This window comes from Phoenix dactylifera, chromosome 3 (genome assembly GCF_051530095.1).
Source record: "Phoenix dactylifera cultivar Ajwa chromosome 3, Ajwa_hap1_PhDact_Kaust_v1.1, whole genome shotgun sequence".
Classification (NCBI taxonomy): Eukaryota; Viridiplantae; Streptophyta; class Magnoliopsida; order Arecales; family Arecaceae; genus Phoenix; species Phoenix dactylifera.
Window position 1 is genome coordinate 15,889,227 of NC_143192.1, and position 26,157 is coordinate 15,915,383.

The following is a 26,157-nucleotide window of genomic DNA, read 5'->3' on the forward strand; positions in this document are numbered from 1 at the left end:
TCTTAATATTTTAAAAATTCAGAAAATTTGGGCTCCTGTAATTTTCTTTCTCACTGAATTCCTACCTCGTCAAAAATAAATCAAAATGAATTAGATTTCGTCAATCGAAAACCTTGGTGAGCCATCACTGAGGTGGTAGCACGGTGAAAACGAGGTTTTAATTTCATCGGAGTGACCCAGGTTCGAAACGTGCAGGCGTCGATTAAATATGGAGACCGGATGCCTTCCGCATGGTTTGTCCGATGAAGTTGCTATCTGATCTGTCGGTTGTTTAGGTGGTGCTGGTGTGACGTATTTATATGAAGAGCTTTTCATGAGTGGGAAGGGTATGAGTAAAATTTATCTCTCGATAAGTTGTTTAGCAGAGAGGGCCAGCGGAGGTTGCTACGCGGATGAGGCTCTCCGTAGCACCCCAACACCCCCAGGCCAGCAGTCACATCGCAGCTGTTCTGCCTTCCTCTTTGAGCACAACCATCGGAGCGCGCGTGTTGCAGATAAGAAAGCAAGGGCCGACTCAGAATGGCCGCGATTAGAAGATATTAGGATGACGGTAGGGAGCGGCAGCCGCTGTGTGAGCAGTGGCAGAGTTCTATTCGGTCCACCCGCTCCTTCCCTCCGCCGTCCCCCTCTCACAGCTCCCCTCTTTCTCTTTCCCGTACCCCGGATTTCTCCTGCAAGAGATTGGACGCCGAGGGTGTTCTGTTGCTGCTCGGATGGACCTCGGAAGGGAGGAGCCAAAGCGAGATGGGGGTTTGATTCTTCCTCTGTATTGGGTGGAGGAGGACAAGGGTCCAGCGAGGAGGATTTCTTGGTCGTCAGCTTCTATAAGTTCGTGTTCATCCAAGACCCAGAAGCCGAGGTTTCCAAGCACCATTCTTTCCTCCAGGTGTTGTTTTATTACTCTCTGCCTGTTCTCGAGTATCTTTTCTTCTTCTTCTTTTTTTTTTAAATGTATATTTGGTCAATTTGTGTTCTTTCTTCATGATTATTCAAATGGAATATGTGTATATATATGTTGATACATTTCTTTGTTCATTTTACATGTTAACCTTTGCATCGACATGTGCGTTTCTTCATGATTATGTATTTATATAGTGTGAAGACCTCACACCCTTACAGGCAGGTGATTAGTCCCACATTGGCTATGCATTTATGTATTTATTCTATCTATGTAACTTCTTTCTTTCTAGGATCTCTTCTCACCAATCTCTTTACCTCTTCCTATTCATCATGAAATCTTTCTTTTTTCAAAGAAAAAGAGAAAACAAAAACTGCAAAGGAGTGGTCCTCCATGTGTTTATTGGAAGGCAGTTGCTGAACTCTCTTTCTTATTCTATCTAAATTGCATTCCTATTCGTTACGAAATATTTCTGTTTTTTTCAAAGAAAGGAAAAAACCTACAAAGGTGTGGTCATTCATATATTGAAAGCTAGCTTCTGAACTCTCTTTCTTATTCTATCTATATAACTTCCTTCTAGGATCTCTTCGATCTCTCCATCTCGGTTCCATCCCCTCAGTTCTCTCTCCACCCACATGCCTCTCTCCTAGATTTGGATATCCTAGCACAACATTTTTAGAAAAGTAAAATACTATAAGGCTAGGATGCAACAATGAATAAATGTGTATTTTGTTCGTAAATGTAAGAAAAGGGTGGGCCTTGGTGTAACGGTAAGGTTGCTCCATTGTAACCTAGGTGTTACGAGTTCAAAATACGGAAACAACCTCTTTGCACATGGGAGTAAAGCTGTGTACGTTTGACTCCCTCCAAACTCTTTAGCAGTAGGAGCTTCGTGCACTAAGATGCCCTTTTCTTATACATGTATATAAGAAAACATCTATAAAGCACAATGCATTAGCATTTGTTACTATCGATACCATGGTTGTTGTACCGGTGTGTACTACCCCATGTTGGGCGCACTGTATCGTATCAATACCAAATTGAGACTTGGTATAGGAGGTGTACTGAGTCTTGATATGCTGAGCTGACCCTCTTATCGGGTGTATTGACACTATACCGCATGGTACCGGTATGGGTCTGGTACTGAGACAACGTACCTTGATTGGTACTTTGTAAATAATGAATCAAGAGTAAAATGCAGCTCAGAATAGACGGTAAAAATGCTTGCCTTATCAAGATTTCCTTCTATTTTGAGTTAGAAAAGGCTTATTTGAAACTTAACTTGACAACCATATTGAATATGTACAAATCAGAAGTAGTACTTGCGTCATTCTCCAAGTTTTCTCAACCGAATTCTCATAGGTTTTTGTGACAATGATGGATGTCCATAATCATGAACAATAACCTGGATTTCTTGGTCATATAGGTATTTTCTATCAAATAGTATACACAATTATCCATGCTTTATAATTCCTATCAAACTTTAGGGCAACCTAATGCCTGATCTTTTGTTTGGCTGGAATTTGATTATTATCATTACACAGTTTGCCATTTTAAGTTGTTTCTGCCAAGGATTAAGCATGTAGAAATCAAGGGCCAAGAAGAATTTTCAGTCAATAGGGATTAAATGTAAAATGGCATCCAAGCCAGGCGGACCTCAAATTCCCCTAAACTTTGTTCCCGCTAAACTTATAATGCAACTAGATAAAATTTAGTTATTTCTATATCCTTTTCGAAACAAACAATGTAAATAATTGTTTTTATATTAATATCTCTTGTTGTCTCTATCCCATTTATATATTGACTCTCTACTTCACAATGAAAGTTAAGGTTCCTACATCACCATGTAGTTTAATATTTGTGAATGACCCATTTTTTTGTTGACTTTCTCTAGGGACATGACATACGTGGTCGCATATATGTGAATGAGCAAGGGATTAATGCACAGGTATGAATCTATGATTGGTATGATCTAGTTGTAATTTAACACTTCAAGATCTCGATTCCAATGTTCTAGAATTCCTATCTTCCACTTATATTGCTAAAAGAAAAACAATATAAAAGGTAGAATTTCTTTTTAAGTATTAAGTCTTCTTCAAGCACTTTAAATTAAAAAAATTACTTGGCATTCTAATTTAACCCATTTAGATCTTTTAAATATTTTTTGGAGTCATTAGGTAAATGTTGGCAACTTTCTCTAATACTTCCTCTTTACTGCGAGAGCTCGCACATGCTGTGTTAGTCCCCACATTGGTCATGCACTGGAGAGAACTTGGGTACTTATACAAGGCTAAAGAATCAAACAATACCTTTTCACTAAGTATTTTTGTGTGAGATTGTGGTCATTACAACTAGTTTCTTGTAAACATTGATCAAAATTTTGGGTTGCTGTTACTGTTTAGGTTACCTTGGACAATCATGAGATTCTTAAAAGCTTAAATGTGAGGGACTGAAGACAAACATTTGATAATTCAATGCAACAATTAATAATTAATATTTGAGAGTTTTGTAATAATCATGATATTGATCAATTTAAGTTCTACAAGTAATAAATAATTATATATAATGTGGCTTCAGAAATACATAAGTGAATGGGTCCATCAAGGAGACCTTGCATTATAAGGTAATTCTAGGTCCATCAAGGAGATCTCGTTTGTTCTTAGTACTCATCATTAGAGTAAGAAACGGACAAGTTACCAAGTTTCTTAGAAGCCACTATTTAAGACGAGACCTGAAAAAGGGCATCCTAGTGCACAAGTCTCCCGCCATTGCAGGGTTTATGGAGGGCCAGATGTATGCAACCTTACCCTCGCATTTGGAGAGGCTATTTCATATTTTGAGCCTATGGCATCCAGGCCTAGTGCATGAGGCTCCTACCATTGTGGGCTCTGTTTCTATGTTTCACAAGATGAAGGCGATTCTAGTAATCAAATTCTTAATCACATCAAGAAACTTTCGTTGAAGATAATAGGACGTTAAAAGTGAAGTATGACAGCAGTTTTAAATTGATGTTCAGATGCACCAAAACTAAACATGGACTCCAGAGAGCATATAGTTCCTTCCATGTAGCCCTTATCCATACTTCTACCATGTTAATTTTTATTAACACTCAATTTTTCAGGCAGTTTGAAGAACTCTTGTAACACAATGTGAAATTTCATCAATTCAGCTACATGTGCTCATAAATTTGTGATTTGCAATTAATCCATGGACATGATTGTTATTTGAAAAACAAAAAAGAAATCTATAATGGTTTTGCAGTCTAGAAAATTTCTAAAACTATCAAACAGTATGGAAACATTCTGAATATATTTTGGGTTCTACTAGAACACAGGAAATAACAGAATAAACTATTATAAAATTTATGACCATTTCCTTATGATAGTTTAGGGATTTTTGCTATTAGGTGTTCATGCCATTTTTGTATAAGATGATAATCCTTCTCCTATTGATTGTTTGTTTAGACTTGGTTTCTTTGTGGTGCTGGTTATGCTGTATTAATATTTCTATTCTAATTTTTATGGTTGTGTTTCTGGTTTTATAGAATATTTAGTGTCTGTTTGATAAACTTGATATGTGTGGACAAGAAGAAAAAGGGGAAATATTTGCATATAAGAAACATTATGCTTGATATTTTCTCTTATGTGAATTTACCTGCCTTCTCCATCAAAAGCAACATCAAACTGGTAGAAACATGTCCATCTTAATTTTTAGAGGGTCTAGATTTTGACTTCTCATGCATACAATTAAGTGAAATTGTTTATCTATCGATAAAGTTTCATTTAGAAGATACTCCTACTTAAATGGGACTTTAGACCCTTATAGTATGCTCTTGACAACCTATCAAACTCTTGAGAAGTTCCTTATGTTGCTTTTTTTTTGTTGTTAAACAAGTAATTCACTATGAATTGGTGTGATTAAATATGATGGCTCTAGATACTGCTGGATATTATTTTAGCTTGTTATTATGGTGCATCTTGCAAGTTCCATAGACTTGGTTTGAGTTTCGGTTGAATCAAATGAGTTTCAGTTCTGGAAAATTCAGCATTGTCCAGCTCCACTTTTGGATGTTTCTGTTCAAAATTGTTTGAAAAAATAATTAAAATTGTATCAATCCAAGAAAATTAGAAATAGGTACAAAATAAATAATATATCATTTTGAAGTATATTAATTTTGGGACCTTTAGTTGTACTTTTTTCTTGGTTTTACACTAGAGCAATAACAAATTATTTTTCAGAACAGAAATGTTAAAGTCAAGATCGAAGTACCATTTACTATTTGATGGTGCTTTAACAAATGTCAACCTAAATGTCTATAAGAGCTGAGCTTTAATATAGTGAGTCCTCTGTCAATAGGATTCAGCTTAATGTCTTGGGGATTAGCATCCTGAAGCTTCGAAATCTTTCTAAAAATCTAAGTTTGCTATAAAAGAAATGCTTTTCTGATATTAAAGAAGCAAAGGACTTGTGAAACGGTTTTGGAGTCTGTTTCTGTCTAAACTCATTACTGAAATTAGTCTTAGATATCAAATTGTGATCTAGTACACACTACCACAATCACCATGTATCTTGACCTTGCAATTGTTAAATTAGACATCTAGGTCAGCTATTTCATCATTAGTCTTGTTTGAGAAAAACTCAACTTTTTTTTCTCAAAAAAGAGAAAAACTCAACTCGAAGTTTACATCCTTGGCAGCCTCTTTCTGTATCATATATCTTCCACTCTTTTGTATCGTTGGCTTTTTATAATTTTTGTCATGCTCATAATTATATATTCAACAGTAGTGGTTTGTATGATTTGCTAGACATTTGTCCTTGCATTATATTTTCACTCTAATGTTGGTTGTAGTTCAAAAGATTCATGTTTTTACGAATCTTCTTACAGAATTTTGATATAGCTTTTGTTGCCAGCTTCGCAACACTGGTTTGTTTCAATCTGTCGAACTGATGTTTTGAGACCAAATCATTCTTTCACCTAAATAATATTTCTTGATATCTGTCTTAGCTTCTCATGCCCATGAATTTTGTATTTCTGACCTTTGAGATCAAACTGATGGGTGGAACAGAAGAAGCAATATGGAATGAAAATCAGATGGGACAATAAAAACAAAATCTAGGAATATAGAAGAGTAGATCATGCTTTAGGTCTGAATGGATTTTGATGTTGATAGAAATATTAACGGAAAAATCAACTCAAAACATGATAATATGAATATGTAAAAGGAAAACACGACAATTTTATTAAGGATTCTTGTTGAACACATTGTATTGAAAGTTTTAGCATACTTCTAATTATTTAAAATTTTTTGTTAAATTCTAAAAACAGATATGTCAAAAATGATCCATTAGTCATGTATGCAGCTAACAATCATGGTATCTTGAATCATGTATAGTAAATAAATTACCTATCTAGAGGGTAGAGATGAATTTTGTGTTTTTGGACAGAATCCTAGTAGTCATGCCTAATATCGCATATTCCAATCAAAGTGGACTATGTTTGTCCAAAATAATAAAATGGGGCATAAACATGTAAGATCTCCCTTTGTGGTTTGTTGGGCTTAGAAGCTGCGAGATCCATATGAAATATTTTAATATTGACTAAATTTAGGTTTGAAAATATTATTTAAGTAGGAAAATTGTATTTATTTTTATGATAGCCTGGTGGATCTTGATATTGTCTTGAAATTTGTTTGTGACTCTTAAGATTCATTTATGGAGGTGTCGGGGCATACAAATGCCAACCAATATGGTATGCAGCAGATTGCATGCTGTATTGACAAAGGGTACCAAGTGATACACTTTGGTACAGCCACATGCCCTTGTAGGTGGAATCTTCTAGCTCGGGTGATGCACCTGATTCGGAATCTGTCTGGAATCTATAGCCCACACCTGCTTCCCATGCACTTTCTTAATGTGTTTCTAAAATATTCACTTCCCCACACCCACGCTTGCACCCACTCCCGATTCTGGCAGCTAAGTTATATTCCATCCAATGCTGTATTTATGCATAAATACAGTAATTGTATTAATTATAATGTCCTAGTCATCCTATTCTAGAGAGTGTTGTTGTAGGCAAGATGCTTAGGGGAATATGATATGACTTCCCTTAAGGATATTTAGGTTTTGGCAATATTTGTGTAGGCTAAAATTCGTGACCTTTAAGATCTGGAACATGCCTTAGCCTGACCCCCCCAAAATTTGAAATTTGAATTAAAGCTAAGAAATCAACTTTTATTCTTAAAAAATGAAATTTTGAATATTCTTATTGAACTCAAATAAGGGGTTGTATTTACATGTAATATCTTATGCAAAAGGTTTACTTAAATGATATTTTATGTAAGCAAGCTTATATTAGTAATTTGTCTATCTATTTATTAGTAATAGCAGTCTATCCTTGACTATTCCCACCTTCAAATGGTCAGAAAAAAAGAAATTATTTGAAGGCCTTTCCAGTCTATCCTTGACTAGTTTGTTCAGCTGCTTCAGCACTTGTTCAGGTGCAAGCCACTTTGATCCGGCCCGTACTGACAGCATGAGCCTGGTTCAACCAAACCAACAAGATGTAAGGCATACCAGTAGTACAACCACTTGTCTGATACAGAACATCCCAGTCAGTGTGGGGCTGGTAAATATGAGATTTCAATCCTTGACTTGCGATAAAATTCAGGTTCATTGAAGTAACTGCAAAACATGAGTTAGCTTCAGAATTTCCAAAGGTCTTCTGTGCCTTCTGTGCTGTTTGACTTTCTCATATCTTTATTATAAATTTCCCTATTATATATAGTGATAAATCTCCCAGTGGTATCTTTTTGAGATATTTTGGAATCTAGTATCTTTTAGTTGTAGACACATTACACAGTAAACTTATAAAAAGGTATAAGTCATGATGCATTGCCTATATGTTACAGATTGTATCTTAATTCTTGAGCATAGCTTATCTTAGCTTCGAAGAGTTATTTTACAGAAACACTTTTCAGATCATATTGACATGCAAGTAAACTTGATAACGCCTCAAGCATACTGTGGTGTAAATTATTCCAATGCTAAATTTCAGCTTTTCTGCAGTACAGTGGTCCAGCTAAGGATGCTCTGGCATATGCAGAGTGGCTTAAAGAAGATCATAGGTTTTCTGATATTTTGGTGCAGACTTCACCATCTTTTGATGGACATTCTTTTCCACATTTGAAACTGCGGTATAAACCTTCACTTGTACAGGCAAGCAATGTTGTTTCTTTTAATATTTTTCTTCTATTTTATTTCTTTCTTGAGACATTCAACTGTCCATACTCCATAGCATGCATGTTATTGTTTAGAAAGCTTTAGAGGCTCACCTTGCATCATGCTATACACATATCTTATCGTAAAGCCTTGAGGCATGTGGGTGAGGTTATTTAAAGGATGCATATTCATCACACAAGGAGGCCCATGTGAAAACTACCTAAATTTTTATGCCTATCCATTAGACACATTGACAAATGACAATAGTCTTCTATCATTTCTGATCTAACGTAATGGAAGTGATGACTCTTCTATTTATTCTGTTTGAGGCTTAGGTGTGATAGGATTTGATTCAGCGCACTTTAAAACTTTACATAAAAAATAATCATATTCATAAAGCTGTTGAAATATGTTCTTCAGTTGGAAGGAGGTATTGCACACCTTCCTTTGTTGGACCCCATGGTGCGAGCTACACCACTATCGCCATATGAATGGAGGAAGAGATTGCAAGCTATGACCGGTGCTTATGTGCTTTCAGGCAAAGCAGATCGTTTGGTTTCTAATAGGAAATTTCTACTGCTGGATGTGAGAAATGGTAACTGCCTTTGAGTTCCTGTAATTTGATATCAGGCCTCAATTATTTTCCTCCATAACCAAATTAATTGGAAAACTCATATGATTTTTTCTGTTGCACATATATGCAAGCTGTCAAGTATAATTGCCCTAAATAATTCAGTACATGATATCTAAAATGATCATAAATGATGAATTTGATAGCACATTAAAGGGTAGCTCCTTTTTCACTTCAATTTAGACATGTTCATGGTCTAGAAGAAACTTAAAATATTTTTACTTTAATTCTTGTGCTTATTGTAACCAATAAGGTAAGCATCCCTCCTTGCTAATTGCGACCGTCTAGATTTTGTTGCTGTTCTCTTGCTTCAAGTGGCCTTGATGAAATTTCATGTTTCGAATAAAGGATATTTCAGAAATGCTTCTTTCTGTTCCTCTGGACATGTACAATTTACATTTGGAGCAGTATCCATGTTAATGTGAGGCTCTGAGTTGATAACAAGAAAATGGTTCAGGATTCACAAATCCTTTCAAACTCATTTTTGTTTTAAGCTGGGATGATTAAATGGTACTGACTTCATTTTTGGTTTTTGATCTGATAACTTGGTCTGCACAAACCTGTATACTTGTATTTGATGATGATTATACTTGATAGGTTATACCAAATCCACATTGAACTGATATTGGTTTTACTCTTTGATCATTTTTTCAATTATGAGCAGGATTTAAGATATTCTTGTTGATCTCCTTTTTATCCTTTACAAAGATCATCAGAGTTTATTTCTTCACTAATTGATTATTTATTTTAATTTGGGGTGGATGGATGAAACAACCTTATCTACATAAGCATACATAGCAAGCATTCCTCCGAATACTTGGGCTTGGCACCTGGTTTTTTCATATTTTATTTTTCATTTATACCTTCTAATTGAGTAATATGATCTAATTTAATATGTACCTTTCTATGTAGGGAAAGCACAAAAGTAAAAATCTCTCAATTTTTTCATCATGAGACTGCTAAGCTATTTCTGTAATTGATTATGAACAGGCTATGAGTGGGATGTTGGCCATTTTCAAGGAGCCCAACGACCTAATGTGGATTGTTTTAGAAGTACCTCTTTTGGGCTCTCCGATGAAGAGGTATGGTCATTATTTATTTGAGAATATAGCCAGGTGAGCAGTTATTTTTGATTTTTAGGTCTTTCAATTGTAAAGTAGGAAAACCTTCGAATACAACTTCTCTAGGATGCTATTTTGTCTGAATTATTCTTTTGCTTGGGAGAAAGGGAGGGAGACCCACCTACATTATGGTTACCCATGTTCCAGTACTTAGGGAAATGCACCAGCCAAGATTCGAACCCAGAACCATTGGCTGCTAAGTAGAAGGGTATGACCACTTAGGCAAGCCCCAATTCATCTCTCTGTGGAACATATATAAGTTAAGCTGGAAGCCAGATCTTTTTGTTCTAGCAAATGAATTTTAGAAATGGAATTATATCAATTTGGGTTTCACTATATGAATTCCTATCTCACTGTCATAGCATTTAAACTTGTTAAGTTGCGAAGAGATTAAAAGCATTGGCTGGGAGTTGGACTGTTCGAACTATTTCATTTGACAGCTAATATGATTTACTAAGGATGCTGCTCACTTTTCAATAGGGATAAAGATTTCCCTCTATACTGTTCATGTTCATTTTTTCTGCCTCATGAAATCTACCTGTGCCTTGTAGTCAAACATAAAACAGTTTTTCTTTCGACATTATATATAAACTAGAATCCCAAACATTCTCTTCACGTGAGGAGAAAGGAGAAGCAGATACATTTATTTGAAGTAAATACACTCTCTTTTCTAACTTCTGAGTAGCCTTAGAAAAAAATTTGGGGATTGGAGAACGTAGCGGCAACCAATAAAGCCTTTCACATTCGGACTTCCTAAATATGCTTCTAATAAATAGATGGTTGAGTAGTATTGGAACTCTAAAAAAGTAAATAATGTTGTGCTTCCTTTCTCATGCTTTTGGTTACCTAATCAGCTTTGGAATCTCAAGGAATACGTTCACTGGAACTTCTACTCCTAACACATGTTTGCCTTGCCTTTGTTTTGGACATACATATTTTTTGTCTCACATAATTTCACGTGGGACACTTGAATGTTCACCAAAAGGTGCGATGGTTGGTCAGACTAATAGGAAAGAGTCTCATTATATATTACTAGGAGATATTAGTCTTCCCCCTATTTTTCTCTTTGTTAATATTTGTAGGATCCTATATGATAAGTGTCATGAAGTATTGGTGCCACTCTTCTATTATGAAAAATGTTGTCTGGACAATCAAGGCATGACTAACTTTGCTAACAAACATGGAATTATAGCATTTGTCAATTTAGTGAAGAGCTAGGACTAAACTATTAATTTGTGCCTATAGGAAGCACAAATACTTAAAGTTGCATGTCATATCTATATTGGATTTGTATTGGATATTGACAATTGTCTGATACTTGTAGGATATGTATTGGATACTTGCTTTAAGAATCCAATTTTTTAAATTAGAAAAAGGTTCAGATACTTTTGGAATACACCTGAGACCATGGTTTGCTGTACTGGTCCGTACCGGCCGGTACGTACCGGTCCGGCCTGGAACTGGTACCGGATCAGCGTGGAATACGGTACCGGTAGTTTATTGTTGAAGAACTGGTATGGGACCTGTACGGGACCGGTTCAGACCGGTACGAGACCGGTTTTGTACCGGTCCGGGCCGCCACCGGTACGCCGACCGGTACCGATACGGCGGACCTTGCCTGAGACCATGGTTCTTGGAACCGGTACTAGGGCCTATGCCGATTGGGTACCGGTACGGTACGTACGGATCCGTACCTTACCATGCTGGGGGTGTTTTGGCCCTTTTTTTTCGATTTTGAACTAAAGTTGGCAAAGGATGTGCCGACTTCAATTCAAAATCTGAAAAATAAAAAAATGGGAAGGAAAGGGGTTCTAATCGGACAGTAGCACCAAAAAAAAGGGAGGAGGAGAGAGAGAAGAGAGAAAGAGGGAAAAGGAAGGAGAGAGAGGAGAGGGAGGGGGAGAGAGAGGTAGAGGGAGGGAGGTCCTCAGTCAACATACCTGGGAGGTCGTCGATTAGTGAGACTGGCGAGGGAGAGAAGTGCGAGGGTGAGAAGGTTGAGGGCGAGAAGGGTGAGAGCGGTGAGAGCATGAGTAAAAAAGGAAGAAACAAATTTATTGTGGGAACCGTGCTCCTATCTCAAATTTATTGTGCAAACTATTCCAATAACTGACTAGTTCGATTTGGTATGTTTCGAACAAGCTGGTTCGGTACAGTTTAGTGTTTCTTGCTTGCTAAGGTTCTCCGTCTCAGTACTGAATCTCGTACCGGTACCGGATCTCGTACTGGTACTATTCTATTATTAGTGTCGGTATGCTTGATACGGAGGCTAGTTTCGTATACCGAGTGTCAGTACACCCTTTATATGGCATACCAGTTTGGTGCTGGTATGGTACAGTCGGTACGCACCGGTATCAATTGGTATGGCAAACTTGCTTGAGGCTCTTCCTTGATGCATCCAACAATAAGGGGGATGGTATCATGTTCTTCCTTTCATTCTTACTTTCTTTTCCTTTCTTTTCTTTTGGATGATGTTTAGCTGTGAATTGTTAATTTTGGTGTTTTTGGCGTTGATATAATTGTATGAGGCATGGACCTTAATTTATGGATTTGCATGTAGGCTAAATTGTAGATTTTCTAGATGTTAATGCTATTCTATAAGGTGATACTTACATATTTTCTTTATATACACAGTCACACAAAAGAGGAGATCTTTTTGTAGTGAATTGTTAATTTTGGTGCTTATGATGTTGATCTAATTGTATAAGGTATAGATTGTAATCTACGGATCTGAAGGAAGACTAAATGATAGATTTTCTAGATTGCAATTCTGTTCTGTGAAATGTGTGGACATTGTTTTTTATACACACACCTACTTTTTCAAGGTTTGTGGTATCCATGTATTGTACCATGTCGTGTCCATGCTTCATAGTTTTGTTATTCCCTTTAGAGGTTATATTGTGTACTAACATTAGGCCATGTTGCATGATACTGGCATGTATGGCCAAGAAAGGGCCGGTGCAATACAGCTTGATAGTTAAGTACTTTGGGTTAAATTTTCCTAAACAAATTTTCTTCTAAGATACTATGGAATGATTTTGGAGAAGCTCTCTTCCATCCAAAGCTCTCCATCAATACACATATTCTCGTTTTCTTTTACTATATGCTATGCTTGATATACTTCTAGGAGGCAATCATAGAGCTGAGTGTTTTTGTATAAAGCATGATTGAGATGCACCCTTACATGGCTGAGTGTGAGTTATGCAAATTATAACTCTAGTAGGTAGAATTTGTGATCCGATTTTGTTGGCATGTCAAATATGGGTGGAGATATGACCCATTTTGGGTTGTCAAGAATATTTTTTTCGTGTTTGGTCTGTGGCAACAAAACTTGTAATATTAAACTATTCCAAAGAACCAGTAAAGAGTATATTTGTGCTGAAGTTGATCAATCAGTCCTATAAGAGGTCGATCGAACTAGTACTGGGATATGTGCCGATCGGCTATCGGTTCGGTACAGGGTGAATCGGGTGGTTCATCTTGGTTCGATAGACCGTTTTCAAGCCTTTTGAGATATTGAAAGAGGGGCACGAGGCGCGGGGAGGAACTGGTGCGAAACGAGCCCGATCCAAGCTATTTTCTGAAAAAAGCGTCAAACCGTGCTGGTTCGGTTCGGTAAGAGATGAACCATGTGGTTCGCCTGGTTCGGCAGATCGTGGTACTTTGTTTGTTCAATGATCGAAGAATTAAAAAGGATAAAATTGAGACAAACTCATTTATTCTCCATTCTCCACCTAAACCTTTACCCTTATAAGAAAAGACATTTATTCCCGTAAATGGAAAGGAAACCTTCAATTTCTTTCCTCAAGCAACCTTTTCTCTCTGTTCATTTATTACTTCTCTTTCAAATACAAGGTTGGCAATGCTGATATGAGGCATCATACCAAGTACCTAGTTTTATATAGTACTAGTATAGTCCTAAATCAACACTTGGTATGTTGGACTATGTCAATTGGGCACCAGTACACCTCAATTCATTTTTATGCTTTATTTGCTTTGTTTTTTTGGTTTTTGTAAAGTGATTTAAGTTTAAGGGTTTATATTTGTTACTCGTTCCAAATATTTATGGTTTAGTGGTTACAAGATATGGGTTTTGGGGTTTAAACTTTAAAGATCTTTCGCTGCTTCCGCAGCTTTTCGCGCTTAAGGCGTTTCGGGTGGAGGGTGCTAGGGCATCTACTGAGCTCCGAAGTCTTTCATTCATCCCTTCCCACAGTCAGGGTTTTACCACTAAGACTTCTATCAAGTAAATGTAAACTACAACACATGTACTCACATTTAGTCTCATGTAGATTGTTTGTACCTCTTGTAGACATCTACATGTCATTCATAATTAGGGCCATAGACTTGACTACAACCTATATGCGATCCTCACCCATATAGTTGATAATCTGTTTGATATTGTGCCATATAGCCATCGTGGTGCTAAACTGCCATCTCATACTAGGCTGGTTATCCCATCTTAGGGAAGAAGACAACAAACTGTGACCCATAATTTGTCTAGGGTTGTAGAGGATGGTAAACACTCGAATATGAATCCTCAAATGTAGGGTATGCAAATGGGCTGTAAATCGAGCGCAGAGTACCAACTTTGCATGTCGAAGATGTATAAGGATTTGGTATATGATGATTTTCAGTATTTGTCAAATCATAAGATGTCTAGCTCCCCACTTAGTGTGCCACATCTTTGTTGGGAACCCGCCTATGCTGCTGATATTTCAAAACAAAAATCAGATTGCAGCGGAATCGGCATAAGCGGGATCGACGTTCATCGCATGAACGCTGTTTCTAGACCGTTCGTAGTTAGATAAGGATTAATACTTTTAAAACCTTTAGGGAGATTAAATCTTCACCTTGTGCGGGTAGATGATCACCGCAAACTGAAGCTCGTGGTTTTAGGTTGAGGGTTCGTTTGAAGCCGTTCAAACGTCCGGCTTCTACGGGTATCCACACGAAGCAGAGGACCTGATCAAAGATCTCTTGTCTTCCCGGGGTGCTAGCTCCCTTGCAAAGACTTCTTTTGATGGCTGATCTCCTCTCTTTCTTTCAACTCTTGAATATGCTTGAGAGGAGGAAGAAGAAGGATGAAGAAGAGGATGAAGAAGAATCCCCACGCAGCCTTCTTTTCTTCCTTGCGTTGGATGAAGGAAGGGAAGGGGAGGAGGCCGCCAACACTTGGATCTTCTTCTTCCCTTGCTTGCGGCTGAAACAAGGAGAGGGAGAGGGTGGCCACGGCACAAGAGGGAGAGGAAGCCTTCTATGCTTTAGGTCAGCCGCCCCTTACCCCTTTTTAAAGGGAGTGGAGCTCCTAACGTTTAGGAGCTCCATGACAACCTGCCAAAGAGGGGGCGCCGGCCCCTCTCTTCATGCCGCATCAAGGAGAGGGAAAGGGAAGGGTGTGAGCCCCTCTACATGTGTTGCCCTAATCCTTATTAGGTAAGGTTTTGGATGCCCTAATGTAGTCAAGCCCTAATCCAATTAGGCTTAGCCCAAGGGTGAACCAAATTGGATCCAATCTAGGTAAGTCCTAATCCAATTAGAACTTAAATCAATTTTGACTCAATTGAACTCTTCAATCCTAATCCAATTAGGAGTCTTATTGATTCATTAGATTAATAATTAATTGTGACTTAAGAAACCCTAATCCATATTAGGACGTATTTAATTTTAGTCCTAATCCAATTAGGATTCTTACTTGAATCCGATGTCCTAATCCAATTAGGACTTCTAGGAATCCTATTCTAAGTAGGAATTCACATTGAATTCAAAATCCTATTCTAAGTAGGATTGTGGGAATCCTAATCTAAGTAGGAATCCCAGTCCTACTCCAACTAGGATTCCCAGTCCTAATCCAACTAGGATTCTAGGAATCCTACTCGAAGTAGGACTCTTGTTTCAAGTCCAATTAATTAATTCCCATTCCTTCTTCAACTTCTTATCAATCGAATTGATTACTCGTGATTCATAATCACTTTTTCAACCATCGGATCGGTCAATACTTCTAGTGTGTGTGACCCCATAGGTTCTACTCTGACTGGTAGTGAGATATATTGTGATCTCTATCACAATATCATTGAAGACTCTTTTCAATGGGTTGGAACGATTCCAACTCTACTCATTAGGGTTTATCGATCATCGAAACAATCCCTATGAGTCCCACCATCCACCAGTGACACCTAGCAGCATGTAGTGGCTACCCAGCAGAATAGAATGGTGAACCTCTAGGTGCAGTTAATATGTGATACAGTCCTACTATCGTGGATCCCTACAGGACGGAGGTCATGGACAACTCGTCAAACCCCATCGTCTGTCATATGTGAAGATTCATTCGACTTAAGTTCGAGAGTGGAAAACTCTTTCTCCACTGTGCATACTGCCCCGGCCGAGGTCTTACGAACTCAGTCTTATAAATCACATAGGATCTCTCATTATCTATCAAGGTCGATAGATTTCTTATAGGTGCATACCCTACTCCTACAGTGAACTTACTGCAGCCAATCTACACTGCATGGACCCATATGGCTAGAGACCATGTATGTGTGCAGTCAAACTACAATAACCTCACTGTGAGTAGCCGAAGCACCGCAGGTCAAAGGACCAGTCACGCTACTGCAACATCAAGCAAGTCACTGACGAGTGGATAGACATCCAAGTGACTTCTTGTATTGGTCACGCTCAGTACCCTTGTTCTTAACAAGCACCTGCACTATTACTTCAGTGTCGCCACACTGTGGACTCGAGTCTCGTCCATCCTTAAGGAAAGTAATCTGTGCACTGATCTTATCGGATTGATCACCGTCCTCGTGATGATCCATCGATCAGGAGCATTTAGAAATTAATCACCAATGATGCATGGCTCAAATTCTTAACTCTTAAGAATATGCATCATCATCTTATTAATTCTTGGACGATTCATAGACACATAAACAATATGAATGAAAAAGGTGCCTTTTATTTATTCAATAATAATAAAGTCAAATACAAATTATGTCCCAGAATTAATCATGTGTCAGCCAAAAATTGGCTTCTAGGGCATACATCTAACAATCTCCCACTTGCACTAAAGCCAATCAGTCATATATCTTAGTCCCATCTTCTCAAGGTGGGCTTCAGTCTTTTGCTGACTTAGCTGTTTAGTGAATGGGTCTGCCACGTTGTCCGCGGAGTCTACTCTCTGCACCTCGACATACTTCTTCTCAACATAGTCGCGTATGAGGTGGAAGCGCCGCTCTATATGCTTGGACTTCTGATGAGATCTTGGCTCCTTAGCAAGAGCTATGGCGCCATTATTATCGCAGTAGAGTGTTATGGCATCTGATGACATTACATCCAATTCCGCAATAAATTTCTTGAACCAGAAGCCTTCCTTAGCAGCTTCAGAGGCAGCGATGTATTCAGCTTCCATAGTAGAATCAGCAATGATCGGTTGTTTAGAACTCTTCCAATTTACCGTACCACCATTGCACAAGAACACATATCCAGATGTTGACTTCCTATCATCGACGTCAGTCATGAAGTCTGAATCTGTGTACCCTTCTACCTTTAACTCTGATGATCCTCCAAAGACCAAGAATAAATCTTTAGTTCTTCTTAAGTACTTAAGAATATTTTTCACAGCTGTCCAGTGTTCTTCACCTGGATTCGACTGATATCTGCTTGTGACACTCACAGCTAGGGCTATATCAGGTCGTGTGCATAGCATGGCATACATGAGGCTCCCTATTGCCGATGCATAAGGGATCTTGCTCATGCGTTGAATCTCTTCAGATGTGTTGGGGCACATCTTCTTGGAGAGATGAATTCCATGCCTAAGGGGTAAGAGACCCTTTTTGGAGTTTTCCATGCTGAACCTTTTCAGCACTTCCTCTATATACATTTTCTGTGATAGGCCAAGCATCCTTTTAGATCTATCTCTATAGACCTTTATTCCCAAAATATAGGATGCTTCCCCAAGGTCTTCCATGAAGAACTCTTTTGACAACCAGACCTTGACCGAGGTTAGCATGGGAATATCATTCCCTATCAGGAGGATGTGTCGTCCACGTACAGTACGAGAAATACGACAGCACTCCCACTAACCTTTTTGTAAACACACGGTTCCTCCTCGTTTTTGATGAAATCAAATGTTTTGATTGCGTCATCGAAACGAGTGTTCCAACTCCGAGATGCTTGCTTTAATCCATAGATGGACCTTTGCAGCTTGCAGACCTTGTGATCTCCATCACTGGAAGTGAAACCCAAAGGCTGTTCCATGTAGATATCTTCATCAAGATGTCCATTTAGGAAAGCAGTTTTCACATCCATCTGCCAGATTTTATAATCATGAAATGCTGCAATGGCAAGCAATATTCGGATGGATTTCAGCATGACTACAGGTGAAAAGGTCTCCTGATAGTCAATGCCTTCGCGTTGACTCTACCCTTTCGCCACAAGCCTTGCCTTATAGGTCTCTACCTCTCCATCCGAACCTATCTTTCTTTTGTAGATCCATTTACATCCAATAGGTACAATACCTTCTGGTGGATCTACTAAGGTCCAGACTTGGTTGGAATGCATGGAGTCTAATTCTGACTTCATAGCTTCCAACCATTTCTCAGAATCGACATCAGATATCGCCTCGTTGTAGGTTTTGGGATCCTGTATGTGATCCCTATCTCCCACTAGGAACATTTCCTCGGTATCCTCTTCTAGTATACCTAAGTATCTATCGGGAGGATGGGAGACCCTACTTGATCTGCGAGGTGGTTGCGGGACATTGTGTACTGGCTTTGTATGAATGGGTTCGATAGGATCCATGACTCGTTGCTTTTCAGAGACTTTCTCTTCAAGCTCAATTTTTCTCCCACTGCCTCTATCAAGGATAAACTGATTTTCCAAGAAGATGGCATGACGGCTCACAAACACATTGTGATCCTCTGAGACGTAAAAATTGTATCCTAATGACTCTTTAGGATATCCTATAAAACGAGCACTTATGGTCCTAGCCTCTAGTTTGTCCGCCTGTAGTCTCTTGACGTGGGCCGGACATCCCCAAATCTTGAGATGACCAAGACTTGGTTTCTTACCATGCCATATCTCATACGGTGTGGTAGGAACGGATTTAGAGGGAACTCTATTCAGTAGATATACTGCGGTAAGTAAGGCATCTCCCCAAAGAAACATCGGTAGATCGGTGAAGCTCATCATGGACCGGACCATATCTAATAGAGTCCGATTTCTTCTCTCTGACACCCCGTTGAGTTGAGGCGTACCCGGAGGAGTCCATTGTGAGACTATGCCATTGTCCTTGAGATAGTCCCGGAATTCTCCACTAAGGTATTCTCCTCCTCGATCTGATCGAAGAGCCTTAAGGGGTTTTCCAGTTTGTTTTTCTACTTCATTTCTGAACTCTTTGAACTTTTCAAAAGATTCAGATTTGTGTCTCATAAGATACACATACCCATACCGTGAATAATCATCGGTAAAGGTAATGAAGTACGAATAACGTCCCCTGGCTAGCACATCAAATGGGCCACATACATCTGTATGTACTAGGGTAAGTATTTCAGTGGTCCTCTCCCCATGTCCTACAAAGGGTAATCTGGCCATTTTTCCTTGAAGACAGGATTCGCAAACTGGATATGACTCGGAAGTCAATGAGCCGAGAAGTCCATCTTTATCCATTTTGTTCATTCTGTCTTCTCCAATCTGGCCAAGCCTGAGGTGCCATAAATATTTTTGGTTTATCTCATCCCTGGATCTTTTGGATCCTTTGGCATTCACTACTTGCTCAGACACATTTATAGATACATCCATATGCAAATGATAGAGACTGTCAATCATAAAACCATGTGCGACTATTTTATTTCTCAAATAAATAGAACAGCAGTCTTTGTCAAATGTAAAAACATGATCTTCCTGTGCTAGACATGAAACAGAAATCAAATTTCTGCTAGCAGCAGGTACATAATAGCAGTCTCTAAGTAATAAACTAAAACCAGACGGTAGTCGTAGATGGTAGGTGCCGACAGCCACAGCAGCAACTTTTGCCCCGTTGCCAACCCGAAGGGTTACCGCACCTTCCGCCAGCCTTCTACTTTCCTTTAGATCCTGCATGGTAGTGCACAGATGAGCACTAGAATCAGAATCTATAACCCAACTAGAAGTAGAAGAAACCGTTAGATTAGTTTCAATTATGAGCAAATCTATACCTTCTGAAGGTTTGTCACCTTTCATGTTCTTCAGGCTCTCGAGGTATGAAGGACAGTTCCTCTTCCAGTGGCCGTCGACATTGCAGTGGAAACATTTTCCTTTGTCATTGGCCTTTTTCTTTTGAACTTCCTTCTTTGACTTCTTGTCTTTCTTTTGCTTCTTCGCAGGCTTCTTTTTCTTCCAAGTAGACTTTCTCTTGGAACCAGAAGTCAACTCAACAGCAAGGACATTGCCCCTTGAACCTTTCAAGGCTCCCTCAGCAGTTACCAACATATTTATCAGTTCAGTCTTAGTGCATTCAATCTTATTCATGTGGTAGTTTACTATAAACTGACCAAATGAATCAGGAAGGGATTGAAGGATCAGATCAACTTGCAATTCCTTGGGCATGTTCATCCCGAGCTTCTCAAGCTCCTCAAGGTCCTTGATCATAGTCAGACCGTGATCATGGACGGACTGCCCTTCGCGCATCTTTGTCTTGAAGAGCCTCTTGGACACTTCAAAACGAGCTGTGCGACTCTGCTCACCATACAACTCTTGCAGGTGTGCTAGTATGTCCCTAGCAGTCTTGAGATTCTCATGCTGGCATTGGAGTTCATTAAACATGGATGCCATCATATAGCACTTGACTCTAATGTCATCATCCAGCCATTTTTGATGCATCTGTCGCTGAACATCAGTAGGACGTGCTGGTAGTGTGGGGATATCTGAATCGAGTATGTAGCCTATTTTCTCACAGCTCAAAATAATTTTGAGATTTCTAAGCCAGTCCTTGTATTGGTTCCGGTCAATCGGTTGGTCTCAAGAATACGGGTCAAAGGGTTTGAGGCTGACATTATGATCTGCAGAGAATAAAGATTCTAGTTAGACTTTTGTACTTGATCCTAATCTGTTCTAAGGTCTTTTAGAATAAATGTAACTCTCACTATTTTCTCGAATTCCTCACACTCCCCAGGTAGGAAAACGGAAATCCCACACGACTAGGGTTTCTAGTGGGTACTGCGGTCCCATCGATTTATATGCCACCTCACCTAACAGTTATTGGTGACACATAGATTGATGAATGTACAACTCTTGTACAATGCTTCTCAAGCATGTTGCAGTGTAACTTGGTCTCTAAGCCATGAAGACCTCACCTAACAGTTATTGGTCCCATTTCTTAGTTAAGTCAGACCCACCGTATAACCGTAGGAATAAAGTCGTCATTGGGTCCTCACCTAACAGTTATTGGTGCCCAACCCCACCTTTATCCTATAACATCTCATGTCTATAGAGAGGTCCAGCCCCCCGATGCAACTTGCCCACTGTGTCCAGTCGAGACAAATCAACATCAGAAAGACCTTAGCAGCTCTACTACAGTGGAAGACCTATTGACTTAATATTGGTTAATCAGGTCTTAGTGTTTGCAAATTGAGCTCTTCATAAGAGGTAATCGAACAATTGGCCAGGTAAGCAGGTGGGAGGCTCCCCTTACTCAGAGAGTAAGGTCCAATTAGATCAATTAATCTAATATGACTTGCTCATGTCGGTTCACTCTCAACTTGATTGAGGAGGTTTTAATTTAGGTCTCAATTGGGTTTGCTACATCACATGTAAACCTATCTACCCGACTCACATTCACATCACATGCAAACGGCACATTGCAGGCAGTTATAATCGCAGCAATAATTAAAGCTAAACTTTAAATAGGTGATGATCATGGATTCTAATTAGGTCGTATTACAAGCACATGCACGTCAATCGATCAACTGATCTTCAACTCTTGAATTGGTTCCAAGCCTCCTTGACTCGATCCTTGACCAACTCTTGATCCAATCGCTATCAACCGCTTAGAGCCCTGTTCATCTCATGCATCATCTTCGACTTGATCGTTGACGTACATCACATCACAAAAAATACAACCAGATTTAAAATAAAAATAAAAATAAATTACATCCCCTTTTAGGAGGCACGCAGGCCTCTCAAAACATCAAATAAGATGCATGCAAGCATCTGTAAAATTACATGACATTGCAGATCACATCGCAGGTCTTTACATTTAATACCAAAAGGATTTGAATCCTATGATCATCACCATATGCAACAATTATAATTTTCAGATCTGATAATTAATTGATTATCTCATGACATAGGTTGCTGATCATGCTAATCATGATTCTAAACTTTGTAATCACATTAACAATGCTATTAGAATCATCCTTTTATCATATAAAAATCAGCATGTAAAAATCAGCACCCTAGAAAAATTCTGCATGCAGAAAATTTTCAGCATGCATGATCATTCAATTTTCAGATCTAATAAGCCTACTTATAATTAATTCTTACCTTAAACTACGAAGCCTAGGCTCTGATACCACTGTTGGGAACCCGCCTATGCTGCTGATATTTCAAAACAAAAATCAGATTGCAGCGGAATCGGCATAAGCGGGATCGACGTTCATCGCATGAACGCTGTTTCTAGACCGTTCGTAGTTAGATAAGGATTAATACTTTTAAAACCTTTAGGGAGATCAAATCTTCACCTTGTGCGGGTAGATGATCACCGCAAACTGAAGCTCGTGGTTTTAGGTTGAGGGTTCGTTTGAAGCCGTTCAAACGTCCGGCCTCTACGGGTATCCACACGAAGCAGAGGACCTGATCAAAGATCTCTTGTCTTCCCGGGGTGCTAGCTCCCTTGCAAAGACTTCTTTTGATGGCTGATCTCCTCTCTTTCTTTCAACTCTTGAATATGCTTGAGAGGAGGAAGAAGAAGGATGAAGAAGAATCCCCACGCAGCCTTCTTTTCTTCCTTGCGTTGGATGAAGGAAGGGAAGGGGAGGAGGCCGCCAACACTTGGATCTTCTTCTTCCCTTGCTTGCGGCTGAAACAAGGAGAGGGAGAGGGTGGCCACGGCACAAGAGGGAGAGGAAGCCTTCTATGCTCTAGGTCAGCCGCCCCTTACCCCTTTTTAAAGGGAGTGGAGCTCCTAACGTTTAGGAGCTCCATGACAACCTGCCAAAGAGGGGGCACCGGCCCCTCTCTTCATGCCGCATCAAGGAGAGGGAAAGGGAAGGGTGTGAGCCCCTCTACATGTGTTGCCCTAATCCTTATTAGGTAAGGTTTTGGATGCCCTAATGTAGTCAAGCCCTAATCCAATTAGGCTTAGCCCAAGGGTGAACCAAATTGGATCCAATCTAGGTAAGTCCTAATCCAATTAGAACTTAAATCAATTTTGACTCAATTGAACTCTTCAATCCTAATCCAATTAGGAGTCTTATTGATTCATTAGATTAATAATTAATTGTGACTTAAGAAACCCTAATCCATATTAGGACGTATTTAATTTTAGTCCTAATCCAATTAGGATTCTTACTTGAATCCGATGTCCTAATCCAATTAGGACTTCTAGGAATCCTATTCTAAGTAGGAATTCACATTGAATTCAAAATCCTATTCTAAGTAGGATTGTGGGAATCCTAATCCAAGTAGGAATCCCAGTCCTACTCCAACTAGGATTCCCAGTCCTAATCCAACTAGGATTCTAGGAATCCTACTCGAAGTAGGACTCTTGTTTCAAGTCCAATTAATTAATTCCCATTCCTTCTTTAACTTCTTATCAATCGAATTGATTACTCGTGATTCATAATCACTTTTTCAACCATCGGATCGGTCAATACTTCTAGTGTGTGTGACCCCATAGGTTCTACTCTGACTGGTAGTGAGATATATTGTGATCTCTATCACAATATCATTGAAGACTCTTTTCAATGGGTTGGAACGATTCCAACTCTACTCATTAGGGTTTATCGATCATCGAAACAATCCCTATGAGTCCCACCATCCACCAGTGACACCTAGCAGCATGTAGTGGCTACCCAGCAGAATAGAATGGTGAACCTCTAGGTGCAGTTAATATGTGATACAGTCCTACTATCGTGGATCCCTACAGGACGGAGGTCATGGACAACTCGTCAAACCCCATCGTCTGTCATATGTGAAGATTCATTCGACTTAAGTTCGAGAGTGGAAAACTCTTTCTCCACTGTGCATACTGCCCCGGCCGAGGTCTTACGAACTCAGTCTTATAAATCACATAGGATCTCTCCTTATTTATCAAGGTCGATAGATTTCTTATAGGTGCATACCCTACTCCTACAGTGAACTTACTGCAGCCAATCTACACTGCATGGACCCATATGGCTAGAGACCATGTATGTGTGCAGTCAAACTACAATAACCTCACTGTGAGTAGCCGAAGCACCGCAGGTCAAAGGACCAGTCACGCTACTGCAACATCAAGCAAGTCACTGACGAGTGGATAGACATCCAAGTGACTTCTTGTATTGGTCACGCTCAGTACCCTTGTTCTTAACAAGCACCTGCACTATTACTTCAGTGTCGCCACACTGTGGACTCGAGTCTCGTCCATCCTTAAGGAAAGTAATCTGTGCACTGATCTTATCGGATTGATCACCGTCCTCGTGATGATCCATCGATCAGGAGCATTTAGAAATTAATCACCAATGATGCATGGCTCAAATTCTTAACTCTTAAGAATATGCATCATCATCTTATTAATTCTTGGACGATTCATAGACACAAACAATATGAATGAAAAAGGTGCCTTTTATTTATTCAATAATAATAAAGTCAAATACAAATTATGTCCCAGAATTAATCATGTGTCAGCCAAAAATTGGCTTCTAGGGCATACATCTAACAATCTTCAATAGCATCGATACCATGTCCTAGATGTGGAGTGATTGATTAAAACCCCATTTGATTTTGATGAGCTCAAAGCATTTGAGTATATCTTGTGATTACTAATGAATTCAATTGAGTGTTTCAGTGAAAATCCTGTCCAAGTGTTTCTAGACTTGGTTCATAGTATTTTGGATAAGTTAAGAAGTCTGCATGAACCAATGTCTGAGACTCGAGTCGACTCCCGAGTATCACGAGTCGACTCCAAGCGTATCAAGTTCACTGGCACGAGCTCGAGTCGACTCCAGATCAGTACGAGTCGACTCCGACTGAGAACAGACAGAAGGACAGAAAGCTTCAACTCAGAAACTGTCAACGAGTCGACTCCCGAAGTGCGCGAGTCGACTCCAATGTTCAACGAGTCGACTCCAGGGTAGTAAGAGTCGACTCCAAGAGAAACACAAAGAAAAGTCAGAGAGCAGTTTTCGGGTCTGAGATTCGAGTCGACTCCAGTGGAACGCGAGTCGACTCCGATGGTTGGCAGATCGACTCCAAAGAAGGTAAGAGTCGACTCTCAGAGGAACACAAAGAAAAAGTCAGAGAACGATTTTCGGACTCTGAGATTCGAGTCGACTCCCGCAGTACGCGAGTCGACTCCGAGACTGAGCGACCATCAACAGACAGAAGACCATGTTACTGCCTCTGAGATTCGAGTCGACTCACAGACAGCTCGAGTCGACTCCGAGACAAGCTTCACGTCAAAAGGCAGAAGACCAACTTTCGGAAACTGAGAGCCGAGTCGACTCCAAGGAAGTTCGAGTCGACTCCAAGACTGGATGAGCCAAAAGACAGAGAATCGGGAGTTCGGGCTCTGAGATTCGAGTCGACTCCCAGGACAGTCGAGTCGACTCGAGTGGACAAAATTCAAATTTGGATCCACGGACTTCAGTGGATGAGCCGACTCCAAAATTGCCACGTCAGCTCCAGAAGTTGGCGAGTCGACTCCAGGTCAAGACGAGTCGACTCCCAGTCAAGACGGCAACTTTAATTCAAATTTGGAACAGTTGCCGAGTCGACTCCGGAAAAGCGTGAGTCGACTCCTGCTACAGCCGAGTCGACTCCTGATCGCGCGAGTCGACTCCAACCCACCAACAGTCATATTGTCAGGCTGCGCAGAGTGTGCAGAACGGCCAGAAAAAGCAGAGTAACGGCTAGTTTCCGTGGGGGTTGGCTTAAATAGCCACAGAGGACTGTAGCAAGGCAGAGAATAGACATTCCACTCCAAGCATTCAAGTTTTCAAGCTCTCCAAGTGCTCTTAAACGAAAAAGGGGAGATCTGCATTTACTGCTCCAGCAACTTCTTCCCAACAATCAAAGCTTCCTCCTCCTGCATTCAAGTCGACCACTCTTTCAAGAGG

The 26,157-nt window shown here is 39.6% G+C and overlaps 1 protein-coding gene across 3 annotated transcripts in view; it reads left to right on the forward strand.

The window, feature by feature from the left end:
- The first annotated feature begins 344 nt into the window (after window positions 1-344).
- Window positions 345-26,157, forward strand: part of LOC103722999 (Rhodanese/Cell cycle control phosphatase superfamily protein) — a 42,592-nt gene continuing 16,779 nt past the window's right edge. Inside the window, exons 1-5 of one of the 3 annotated variants that reach the window (XM_008813771.6) lie at window positions 345-886; window positions 2,793-2,846; window positions 7,964-8,113; window positions 8,537-8,711; window positions 9,738-9,829. In XM_008813771.6, coding sequence (XP_008811993.3) covers window positions 545-886; window positions 2,793-2,846; window positions 7,964-8,113; window positions 8,537-8,711; window positions 9,738-9,829 — 813 coding nt within the window. In that variant the 5' untranslated portion in view covers window positions 345-544. Of the gene's footprint in view, window positions 887-2,792; window positions 2,847-7,963; window positions 8,114-8,536; window positions 8,712-9,737; window positions 9,830-26,157 lie in introns of those variants that run through there. The other 2 variants (XM_008813773.6, XM_089929485.1) reach the window with 2 other exon arrangements.